General features: G+C 38.7%; 1 protein-coding gene across 1 annotated transcript in view; it reads right to left on the bottom strand.

Annotated features, from left to right (window-relative positions):
• Window positions 1–1,591: 1,591 nt before the first annotated feature.
• Window positions 1,592–13,418, bottom strand: part of LOC103086956 (teneurin-1) — a 312,048-nt gene continuing 300,221 nt past the window's right edge. The window contains exons 6-8 of the mRNA XM_007446072.1: window positions 12,560–12,712; window positions 10,357–10,400; window positions 1,592–1,972 (exon numbers count right to left, since the gene is read on the bottom strand). Coding sequence (XP_007446134.1) covers window positions 1,592–1,972; window positions 10,357–10,400; window positions 12,560–12,712 — 578 coding nt within the window. The remainder of the gene's footprint in view (window positions 1,973–10,356; window positions 10,401–12,559; window positions 12,713–13,418) is intronic.

Here is a 13,418-nt window from a genome sequence, read left to right as displayed (position 1 = left end):
ACTGTAATTTGCCATCAATCTTTAAAACTAATAATGTTATGCTCCCAACACTGTTGTCTTTGTTAGTGCATTACTACTATTTTATTCATGTGGTTTGTTGTGCTTATATGAATTATTTGCAATTCCACAACAATATCCTAGGCTCTAATACCCTCTAAGTAAAAGATACTGAAACTATGGGCTGACTCAAAGGGCAACTGAGTGCATTTTAATATCCACAAGTCCTATGGACGAATATTGAAGAACCACAGAATTATAATGCAGGACTGTGTTCCATCTGAATGCACAATGATTACCTGGGTGGGGATGGTGCAGATTTTTACTCTGGTACCACAAAATGAATCTTCACTTACTGACTGGGTCTGTGAAATAAATATCAGTGAAACTGTAAGTAGATTTAGAATTCAACCGGTTATTCAGGGCCCACAACTGTTATAGCATAAATTGCCTCCAAATGTAACTATGCCGTAGGTGGAAAGAAAACAAAACAAAGCCAAAAAACAAGCAACACACACACACACACACACACACACACACACACACACACACACCTCTTCAGCTAAGTCTACAAGGAAAGGAGGTCAGAAAGGTGCATTCTGTGCTGTTGTTTAATTTTCAATTCCCAAGGGTACTTGCGTGTGTGCAAGTGTATGTGTTCTCCTTTGAGGAGGAGGGAGTGCTTGGGGAACCTAGATCTTTGGTGTGAAATGTAAGATTTGCAAAGTACTCTTCAGGAGAGGAGGGAGATACAGATGGCAGAGTAAGAGGACATGGAGCTCACATCCCTCTACCAACATATCAAAAATACATCTACATGTGGAACAATCCTCACTGAAAACTAAAATGGAAACTGGTTAGAAGGACTCCTATACAACCAAGGTTGTAAGAAAGATACGCACATAATCGGGTAGGACAGAAAGAAAAGTCTCGGCCTGGGACCTGTGCACCTGGGAGGGGAACTGGAGGAAAAGGGATATCATAGGCGGATACCGGCCCTGGGGAGTGAGCAGGTCGAGCCACAGACTGGACGCCTCAGTCCATGAGTACTATGCGGAGAAGACAAGCCCCCTTAGCTGTCTGGAGGATCGCTGGATCAGATAGAAAGTCTGGTGAAGCCTGCACTCTGCTTGTGAGGTCTGCCCCCGCAGTTGCTGGGTTTCCTGAGACCACCATGCCATGCACCACAGCCTGAGCTGAGTGAACGCTCTGGCCCCAGTCACTCCACGCCATAGCACGGCACTGGATCTGGGGCTGATATGACTGGGGAAAAGATTAGATCACGGGCCGCAGAGGTGATCCAGTGCGGGGGCAGAGCTATCGTTGGCACTTACTCAGGCAGCGCCTCAGAAGCAGCCCAGATCTCTGACGGCAGCCGCTCTACTGCAGCTCACTACTCGATACATGCGGAGAGTCCAAGCAGGTCCCGCCAGACCTGTGGAGCAATTCCACAAGGCGGGAGGGGTAGTGGAGGCAGTGGGCAGTGATCAACTGTGAGAAACGAAGGGGTCTCGCACCCGAGGCTGCATCTGAGTGAAGCCTCAGACACCTACACAGGCAGTGCATCAGACCTCTGTGTGCACACGGGCCCCGCTTATTTCAGCACTCCCCTCCTTTGGGGCAAAGGTCTCAGTGTGGGGAGAGGGAAAATCACACACTTGAAACAGAGCCAGCTCGAGTCAAACCCTTGGGGCTTCTGCTCTAGCAACTTGATTAGACCCTGCCCCTGACAGGGCGGTGATAACCACTGAGCGGAGAGGAAGTCCCACCTCACATCCTGAGCAGCTCTAGTTCCTCCATTTCCAGCCCCACACCCTACCGAGGTGAGAGCTGCCAGCACACCCTGAGGAAAGATGTGATTTGCATCCACGTCAAATCCAGTCCTCCCATCAAAGGCGCTGGACACTAGCACTCTGTATGGGGCTGCTCCCACATAAGAACACTCCTTCAAGACCACAACAGGTAACTGTTTCACCTAAATTCATACAGATGGAGAAAGTTAAGCAAAATGAAAATGCAGAGGAACTACTTTCAACTGAAAGAGCAAGAGAAAAGTCCTGAAAAAATGAATAATGAAACAGAAATAAAGTATCAGATAATAATTTATCAGATAAAGAATTTAAAACATTGGTATAAAAATGTTAACTGAATTACGGAAAAGAAATGATCTAAACAATGAACATTTTAACAAGGAACTAGCCCAATCAGAAATGAATAATCAAAAGCTGAAACAAAAAAACGTATTAGAATGAATGAATATCAGACTAAGTGATACAGAAGAATGCATAAGTGGTCTGGAAGACAGAATAATAGAAATCACCCAATCAGAACAGCAGAAAGAAAAACAAATTAAAAAAAAAAAAAAAGAAAGCAACTGAAGAGATCTCTAAGATAACATCAAGCTTTCCAACATTTGCACTATAGGGGTTCCAAATGGAGAATAGAAAGAGAAGGGGATCAAAAATGTATTTGAGGAAATTATGGCTAAAAATTTCGCAAACCTGAAGAAGGAAACAGATATCCAGGTACAGAAAGCACAGAGGGTCCCAAACAAGGTGAGCCCAAACAGAGCCACAGCAAGAAATATCATAATTAAAATGCCAAAAGTTAAAGATAAAGAGAGAATCCTAAAGGCAGCAAGAGAAAAACAAAGATTCACACACAAGGGAATCCCCATAAGGCTACTAGTTGATTTCTCTGCAGAAACTGTGCAGGCCAGAAGGGAGTGGCATCATATATTCAGAGTCCTGAAAGGGAAAAACCTGCAACCTGAGATACTTTACCTAGCAAGACTGTCATTTAGAATAGAAGGACAACAAGTAATAAAATGGCAATAAGTACATACCTATCAATAATTACTTGAAGCGTCAATGGACTAAATGGTCTGATCAAAAGACATAAGGTGGCTGGTTGGATTAAAAACACAAGACCCTTCTGTATGCCAACAAATTGGACAAGCTAGAAGAAATGGACAAATTTCTTAAAAGATATAATCTGCCAAGACAGAGTCAAGAAGAAATGGACAATATGAACACAGAGACCACTAGTAGTGAAATTGAAGCTGTAAGAAAAAAACTCCCAGCAAACAGAAGTCCAGGACCAGACAGCTTCACAGGGGAATTCTATAAAACATATAAAGAAGAACTAATACCTATCCTCAAACTATTCAAAAAAAAATTGAAGAGGATGGAACACTCCTAAATTCATTCTACGAAGCCACCATCACCCTGATACCAAAATCAGACAAAGACATGACAAAAAAGGAAAATTACAGGCCAATATCTCTGATGAATATAGATGCAAAAATCCTCAACAAAATATTAGCAAACCAAATCCAACAATACACAAAAAGAATCAGACACCATGATCAAGTTGGAGTTATGCCAAGGATACAAGGATGCTTCAAAATTCACAAATCAATCAATGTGATACACAACATCGACAAAAGGAAGAATAGAAATAGAAATCACATGATCATCTCAATAGACACAGAAAAAGCAGTTGACAAAAATTTAACATCCATTGATAAAAACTCTCATCAAAGTGGGTATAGAGGGAACAAATCTCAATATAATAAAGGCCATTTATGACAAACCCACAGCTAACATCATACTCAAGGGTGTAAAACTGAAAATTTCCTCTAAATTCAGGAGCAAGACAAGGATGGCCACTCTCACCACTTCTATTTAACATAGTATTGGAAGTCCTAGCCACAGCAATCAGACAAGAAAAAGAAATAAAAGGCATCCAAATTGGAAAGGAAGAATTAAAACTGTCACTCTTTGCAGATAACATGATACTTTATACAGAAAACCCTAAAGTCTCCACCGAAAAACTATTAGAACTAATAAATGAATTCCACAAAGTTGCAGGATACAGGATTAATATACATGAATCTGTTGCTTTTCTATATAATAATAATTAACTATCAGAAAGAGAAGGAATAAAATATCTAGGAAAAACTTAATCAAGGAGGTAAAAGACCTATACTCTGAAAACTATAAACATTGATGAAGGAAACTGAAGATGATACAAAGAAATGGGAAGATACCCCATGCTCTTGCATTAGAAGAATTAATATTGTTAAAATGTCCATACTACCTAAAGCAATCTACAGATTTAATGCAATTCCTATCAAAATATCCATGACATTTTTCACAGAACTAGAACAAATAATACTAAAATTCATATGGAACCACAAAAGACCCTGAATTGCCAAAGCAATCCTGAGGATAAAGAACAAAGCTGGAGGTATCACACTCTCAGAGTTCATACTATAATACAAAGCTACAGTAATCAAAAAGCACAGTACTGGGGCTTCCCTGGTGGCGCAGTGGTTGAGAGCCCACCTGCCGATGCAGGGGACACGGGTTCGTGCCCCGGTCCGGGAAGATCCCACATGCCGCAGAGCAGCTGGGCCCGTGAGCCATGGCCACTGAGGCTGCACGTCCGGAGCCTGTGCTCCGCAACGGGAGAGGCCACAACAGTGAGAGGCCCGCGTACCGCAAAAAAAAAAAAAAAAAAAAGCACAGTACTGGCACTAAAACAGACACATCGATCAGTGAAATAGAATAGACAGCCCAGAAATAAAACCCATGCACCTATCATCAATTAATCTATGACAAAGGAGGCAAGAATATACAATGGAGAAAAGACAGTCTCTCCAACAAGCGGTACTAGGAAAACTGGACAGACACATGTAAAACAATGAGATCAGAACATTTCCTCACACCATATACAAAAATAAACTCAAAATGGATTAAAGACCTAAATGTAATACCTGAAACCATAAAACTCCTAGAAGAGAACATAGGCAGAACATTCTTTGACATAAATCATAGCAATATCTTTTTGGATCTGTCTCCTAAGGGAAAAGAAATGAAAGCAAAAATAAACAAGTTGGATACAAAAATAAACTCAAAATGGATTAAAGACCTAAATGTAATACCTGAAACTGTAAAACTCCTAGAAGAGAACATAGGCAGAACATTCTTTGACATAAATCATAGCAATATTTTTTTGGCTCTGTCTCCTTAGGGAAAAGAAATAAAAGCAAAAATAAACAAGTGGGACCCAATCAAACTTAAAAGCTTTTGCACAGCAAAGGAAACCAGTGACAAAATGAAAAGACTGCCTATTGCATGGAAGAAAATATTTGTAAATGATATGACCAACAAGGGGTTAATACCTAAAATATATTAACAGCTCCTATAACTCAATATCAAAAAAACCGAAACAACCCAATCAAAAAATGGGAAAAAGACCTGAACAGACATTTTTCCAAAGAAGATATACAGATGGCTAACAGGCACATGAAAAGATGCTCAACATCGCTAATTACTAGAGAAATGCAAATCAAACCTACAGTGAGATCTCACCTCACACCTGTCAGAATGGCTATCATCAAAAAGTCTACAAATAATCAATGCTGGAGTGGATGTGGAGCAAAGGGAATACTTGTACACTGTTGGTGGGAATGTAAATTGATGCACCCACTGTGGAAAACAGTATGGAGTTTCCTCAAAAAATTAACAATTAAACCACCATGTGATCTAGCAATCCAACTCCTGGGTATACAAATGGAAAAATGAAAAGATACATGCACCCTAATGTTTATAGCAGCTCTATTAACAATAGCCAAGACATGGAAGGAACCCTAGTGCCCATCAACAGATGACTAGCTTAAGAAGATGTGGTATGTATATACAATGGAATATTACTCAGCCATAATAAAGAATGAAATACTGCAAGCTGCAGCAACACAGATAGGCCTAGAGAATATTATGCTTTGTGAAATAAGTGAGACAAAGACAAATACTGTATGATATCACTTACATATAGAATGTAAAAAATAATACAAATGAACATATATGCAAAACAGAAGGAGATTAACAGATGTAAAAAAACTAATGGTTACCAGTGGGGAGAGGGAAGTGGGAAATTAGGGATATGGGATTAAGAGATACAAGCTACTATGTATAAAATAGATAAGCAACAAAGATATATTGTATAGCACAGGGAGTTATAGCCATTATCTCGTAATAACTTTTAATGGAGTATAATCTGTAAAAATACTGAATCACTATGCTGTACCTCTGAAATTAATATAATATTGTAAATCAACTATATTTCAAAAAAAATTTTTTTAAATAGAAAATGCAGAACACTATGGAGACAGGTGAGAAGACTAAGTATACTTCTGAAATTAAGTAGTGATGGCAACCAGATGTTAAGGATACAGCAAGAGAAAATTGATAAAACATGGTGGATATGGTGACTATTTATATTGGTAGTGGGACTAGAAAGGGTATAACTAAAGATGATTATCCACATGGGGAAGATATGGTAATGTATGTAGTGGGAGAATAAAAGACTTAAAAGGAATTACAAGGACAATAAAATATCAATAAAAAGAACAGTGCAGAAAATGGCAAAAAAAAAAGTATTCTTAGGGAAGGGATGTGGCTGTTAGCATTGCGATCTCTAATCAAGACAGCTGTTACTTAAACAACTGGCCTTGAGAATAGAATTTTTTAAAAAAGAAAGAAAAGACCCAAAAAAGGGTGCTGAGATAACAGTTAAGAGATTGGATCCTAATCTCAGCTCTGCCAGTAGTTATGTCTATTATGCAAGGCAAGTCACTTAACCTTCTTGTGTTCTCCTTTTCAACTGTAAAACAAGCGTAACAATAGCTGCTACAGCATAAAACTGTTATGTGGATAAAAGACATTGAAGTATTCTGAAACTGTAAATGCTCTCTAAGTGCATATGATTATTGTTATATACATGTCAAAAACCAAAACTTATAATGCAGAAAACTGGGAATTAATTATTTGAATCACAACAGAATTCTCTGCAAGTACTTTAAATGGGAAAACGCGGTTTACAAATTTTACAGACACACATTTCAACCACTTCCCAGGAGTATATCCCCTTTTGCAAAAATAGGTCAACCTTTACTTGGAATGGCTAATTGTTCTTTGTTAACTGCATAATTCGGATTCACTGACTCATACTGTATACAGCTAGAAGGGACCTTAGAGATAAGCTAGGCCTACGGAGCATCACCCCGTCTTGTCAAAGCCTTAGCGGCTGGGAAGAGAATGGAGGAAAAGGAAGGAAAGGGTAAGGAAAAGAGAGGGGTGGCAGGAGTCTGCTCCCCTCCCTCACCTTATCTGGAGAAAGGTGGCTCTTACCTGCTGTATATTTCTAATTGCTAGGTAAGATTTCATTTGCAAAAAGTGTTTCACTTCCCATGACCTCTCCCCCACAAAGGGTTGCAAGCTGAAGGGGAGCAGAATTTGCCACCCCAAAATATGCCTCTTTGGCATAAGGATTATCTTGAGCTGATTATTTTTACAAAACAGCAGACATAGGAAAAGATCTGAAAAGTGAATAGGAGTTACCCTTTAGCAAGAGAGCCTTTAGCAAGTTAAAAATTACAAGTTAAAAGTTACCCTTTGCAAGATTTATAAGGGAAACCTCCATTTGTAAGGGTGTCTCCCCCTCTCTACCAGGAAGAGAAGGATGACTCTAAATCTTTAGAAATTCTGATCAAAGGAGAAGCAAATGACTTAAATCTGCATAACACCCATACTCCACTTACTGTGCTTTTCCTGATACCCTCCCTTAACTGACTCCCCTCACATCTTTTGTTTTCAGATGAGATGGTATCTAAGGTGATGGCTTGGGTCATTTTGGGGAGGTGCTCAGTTTTCCTGGGTCTCTCCCATGAAAACAGGAGGTGCACATGTTATTTAACTTGCTTGTTTTTCTCCTATTTATCTTTCTTTTTATTACAAGGGGGTCTCAGCCAAGAACCTGAAGGGTAAAGGTAAAATTATTTTTCCTTCCCTACAAAGCCAACTCCCTTTTTTTTCAGAGGAGAAACTGGAGCCCAGACAGGTGAAGCTATAGTCACAGTTTGGTCCTGGCTGAAGCATCTTCACGACAGGCTATAGATTGTGTCATATCAATCAGCTATATGTTGTTTACATGGTCGTATATTCAGCAGACATTGACTAGAAAATGTCTTTTTTTTCCTTCAACTTTGCGGAGATAGATTTTGTAGGATGAACTTAAAAGAAATGTCACTTCCTCCCAAGGCCAGCCTTTTGCAAAAATTGTAAAGGAGATAAAGGTTGTCTTTAGTGTCCTTTAGTTTTCTGTCTCTCCATCCACCCTTTTTGTTCCTGGGCATCCAACCTGCAGGAATTCAGTACCCTCATCTACCCAATAAGCTTCTTCCTCATTCAGATTGTTACTGACAGTGTTGGATTTTACCTGAGCCCTATGCCCCTGGAAAACAGAGCTGGTTAAGAGATTACCCCAACCTTTTGCTTTCAGATATCCTTCCACGCTTTTATGATTTAGGAAGTGGCTTACCACAAAACAAACAAATAAATAAGCAAACATAACCAAATTGAAAACCCTTTTCCCTAAGACTTATTAGAGAAGGCTCTCTGGCCATTCTTTCTCAGCACTCCCGTAAGAATTGCACATGACTCCTTTGTTCGCCTGTGACAAGGCCAAACACGGACCTTTCCCCTTTTGCTGGGACCTGCTGAAAAACCAGATACAGACCCTCCAATTTCCCATTCTTTCATAAATAATTATCGGAGTTTAGAACTGTTTGTTCCCCTTCAACTAGCTAGACACAGAGAAAACATTTCCTGTTCATCTGACTCACTGAGATTTGCCCTGAGTACAAAACAATTCCAACTGTAAATCATCCCGCTTGTAGCTTATGTACTCCTCCTATAAAAGCCTTAGGCAAAACTGATCTTTGAACCTGGGGTGCTCTCCCTATTGCAATAGCCTGAATAAAATTAATTTTCTTACCAGCTCAGTTTCTGTCTTTGATTCCCCCTTAGAAAACCTCTTTAGGAATTTACATGTTTAGATTGTGTTACATTATTACAATAATAGAAGAGAAAACAGAAGAGGTGGAACCAGGAGTCCTTGGTTCTAGTCCCAGTTCTCTGTGTGTTCTTTTTTTTTAATTAATTAATTTATTTATTTATGGCTGTGTTGGGTCTTCGTTTCTGTGTGAGGGCTTTCTCTACTTGCGGCGAGCGGGGGCCACTCTTCATCACGGTGCACGGGCCTCTCACTGTCGTGGGCTCTCGTTGCGGAGCACAGCCTCCAGACGTGCAGGCTCAGTAGCTGTGGCTCACGGGCCTAGTTGCTCCGTGGCATGTGGCATCTTCCCAGACCAGGGCTCGAACCCGTGTCCCCTGCATTGGCAGACGGATTCTCAACCACTGCGCCACCATCTCTGTGTGTTCTTGACCCCTCTGGACCTCAGTTTCTTCATCTTTAAATAATGATATTGGATTTGATAATCTTTAAGATTTTAACATTCTATACTGGTTGATAAGTTACACTGTAATTATTTTCAGTTCAATTTATGGACCTTACATGACTCAGGTCTAGGAACAAGTCTTTCATTTGTTCATATCCCCTGCTCTGTTTAAACCAGCTGTTACATAATATTTACAAGTTAAAAGAGAAAGAGTGAGTTATGACTAGTTTGTAAGCTTCTAAGGTAGTAGGGCCTGTTTTAGTGCAATACTTTCAATTTTACATTAGTGAACAATTGATAACTGATTTTCTGGTAGATTCTGACATATGGTTGTGACTTATATCTTCTTTTTGAAATTAAATTTAAATTTTTCAAATAAATTTAATAAAGAAAATTTTAGCATACTAAATATATATAATCAAATATTCTTTTTTCTTTCATTTTGAAAATTAAGTGGTGAGAAAATTCTTTAATCTCCTAATGAGAAGCAGATACATATAGCTACTGTTAATAGGGAACCAATTCCAGTAGAATTTGATTATTTTTGAAGTGCCATTCTACTTATCCATGCCTTTGATGATGAAAGTGATGATAATTTAAAAATAAGAGATGTTAAATTGGTAAGTAAAGAGAAATCAAACTTTAAAGAGAGGAAACATCTAAATCCTAACGAGGCCATCATTCATAAAAAAGTTGATGTCAGTTTGAAAGCAGGATGTATAGTATCTAATAGGATGCCAATACAAGGTAATTTTCCAATCATCTGACCCAGTAATAATTATTTTGCTAAATTAAACAATGTGCTTTACATCCATTGTCTCACTTACTCCTTACAGCCACTCTATGTGACAGGTACTGTATTATCATCCATATGTTGCAGGTAAGGACACTGGTTCAGCAAGGTTGTGTCAATTAACTGCCTGAGGTTGGAGTGCCAGCAAATGACAAAGTCAGTATTCAAAGCCAAACCTGACTCCAGAGTCCAGGCTCTTAACTACAGTGCTACACTGTTCAACCCTCTAGGAGAGTAAAGAAAACAGTGTAAAAAGAATTACCTGGTTTTCGAGTTTAGAACTGTATTTATGGGGTTGTGTGATGTCTAGAAAATTGTAAAAGGATACAGGTGACCATTTGAAAATATCCTTATAGTACATTACATCTTCTGCAAGGCTTGGTTTAGTAAACACAGGACTTTATAAAAGAGGAGCTATGTTTTTACTTGGTAAGTAGTACACAGTAAAGACCTAATATAACAGAACTATGATGTGCAGCTATTGTTAACGTTTTGTCCAGACTTCCATAAAAAGTCAGTTTAAGATAATAATTTGGTATATATGGCGTCAACCTTTAATGATTTTTCTTAATAAAGAAATTGGTTTGGCCTGCTTGTTGTTGTAATTGAGCAGAAACTTAAAAATATTTTCCGTTTATGAAACTTGTCACAACACATTAAAATACAGAATTTACCTAAAATCTATCATGAATAGACACTGGGGCTTTGCTTTCAGGGTGTAAAATGTCTTTTGTGGTTTTCATATATGTTTCATGTGTGGATTTCAGTATAACGCAGAAGTTAAGAGACAAGTCTCTGGAATCAGACCACCAGTTTCTAGCTCTGTGACCTTGGGCAAATGACTTAAACTCTCTGTGCTTCTATTTCTCATTTGGAAAATGAAGACCATAGCATTACTTTCATGATATAAATACATGTTTAGTGTCTGGAGTAACTCTTGGCACATGGTAACTGTTTAATACAATTTAGTCATCATCATCAAACTGTTTTTTGGAAAGGAATTCTAGAAATCTGAATTAGAATAAAAAAATGAAGATGCTCTGATGACAACTATGTGATGACCTTCTGCTGTCTTGTATGCTTCATTTTCATCAAACAGATAATTCATGACGTTCAGTGTGACTGGCAAAAAAAATCCCTAAGCATATGATACCAAATGGTGGCTCTTGTACTTGCAGATATAAAGGAATCAAATAGCAGGAGAGAAGGTAAGGGAGAAAATGTCCAAGTGTATTCAGACCCTTTCCTCTGCCATTTCTGACCCCTGCACTACCCTCAGTCCCTCTCAGCAGCAACAATGAAATTGCTGGGAAAGTTCAGCCCAGGCTAGAAACAGTAATTCTAAAGGACATAAAGCAAACTGCACTGTGAATTGAAAACTGGAATAAACCATAATGTTTTCCTGAACCCTAAGCATTAATTTTTACTGAAGCATAGACCAAAGCAAAGTTCCTTTTTCAAAAGCAAACAAAAATAAAACAAAACCCACAAATAACTCCCCAGAAGGAACTAAAAACACAAGAGTAGTAATTGAAACAACTATAAAAATCTCTTATTTTCAAGTAATGAACCAAAACTGATTTTCCACCTCTATAAAATTATAAGCTTCTTAATTTAAGGGTAGGGTTGGGTCATTCATTCACTCATCTTTTTATATTTCATCTAAAAATATTTAGGATAGTACTGGCTATACGTTTTGTTTTCAATTTCTACTTTTTGAATTGACATCCCAATATTTTACATGGCTCAAGGCCCTCTGTACTGTATCTTATATCAAGAGAAATCACAATACAAATTTTCACTTATTTTCAATATTTGAATATTAAGACGAACATCATTCAACATGAATAAAATGTTGGGACTGCTGATACAGTACTGTGACATTTCTTGTAAATGTCAGGTAGTTCAAGCTTATGTTGGTTAAATTTAACAATTCAGTACTCAAAGTGCTTTTTTCTTTTCCCCAACTAGGAAGAATTCATGTTTCCCAACTAGGAAAAAAAATTCATATTCCCCCACTTTGACATAAACATTCGCCCTTGTATTACACATAGAAGGCATTTTCTTATTATAAACAGAAGAAATTTCCATATACCCTTTGTAAAGTGTTATATATAAATGCTGGGCTTGGACACAGAGAACTTAATCAAAATCCCACGCTGCTTCAGGGTACTTATATGCGAAATGCAATTTCCATTGTATTGAAACCTCCATCCTGTAAATATTTATCTATTTTCAAAATTGCCAGCATATTTGAAAGGTTTAATTGGTTTATATTCAAGGCACTAGAGAAAGGAAAATCTGCTTTCACAAGACATTTACATGTATTTATTCTGTCCACGTAGAGTATTTCTTTCGAGTGATCATGAAATTTAATGTGAAGTGAAACCATCCCAGGTTTGGTTCTGATGACTAAATTAGAAGAAAAGTAATCAATAATCAATCAGTCACTTTGATCACTGTACCTTTTTTCTCTGATTTATTGGAAACTTTTCCTCCAATTGGAGAGTAAGTGGTATCCATGGATTCAGTCCCTCTGTTCCCCTTGCTAACTCCATTTTCATAGAGCTGTCCTTCAGCTGGTTGCAACTGCCAAGTCAGGCCGAACAAATGTACTGCTGCAAGAAAACAAGCCATACATGAACTTATTCCAGACTTGTCAAAAAAGGTCTCTAAACGTCCCTTTCCACCCAAAAATGCCATGACTGGTTTTCTTTCAGTTAGGCCAAGCAACCTGGAGTTGATACCCACATCACACATGTAGCGACTTTCCCAAACAGTGCTTAAAATTTTGAGGCTGAAGCTATCCCAGTGATAGCAGAAATTGAAATTCTGGTCAGGCAATTACAGTGGGATTGGACTCTGCTCCTCAGTGCTGTGACCCCTTCCTCTTCCATTTCCCTTAGTCGTGTAACTCTAGTTTGCACATGGAAACCGCAGAGTAATGGTGGACAGGCTATCGCGAGAACATGAGAGACCTTCTCTATGGTCCTCATTCAATTCAATTCAGCAAATATTTCCTGAGTGCCTAGTATGCATAAGGTCCTATGATAGCTACTGCAGATGTTAACATCTAGATGCCTATTAGGGTAGGAGCTGGAAGTAATACAAGTATAAAATAATGATAATACACAGAATAATAGAGGTAATACAGGCTCAAATTGCTATCATAGGGCTTCCCTGGTGGCACAATGGTTGAGAATCTGGCTGCCAATGCAGAGCACACGTGTTCGATCCCTAGTCCGGGAAGATCCCACATGCTGCGGAGCAACTAAGCCCGTGCGCCACAACTACTGAGCCTGCGCTGTAGAGCCCGCGAGCCAC

The sequence above is a fragment of the Lipotes vexillifer genome, unplaced genomic scaffold (assembly GCF_000442215.2).
Source record: "Lipotes vexillifer unplaced genomic scaffold, Lipotes_vexillifer_v1.1 scaffold758, whole genome shotgun sequence".
Lineage (NCBI taxonomy): Eukaryota > Metazoa > Chordata > Mammalia > Artiodactyla > Lipotidae > Lipotes > Lipotes vexillifer.
The sequence above is the reverse complement of the archived record's forward strand: the minus strand, read 5'-3'. Positions and strand labels throughout refer to the sequence as shown.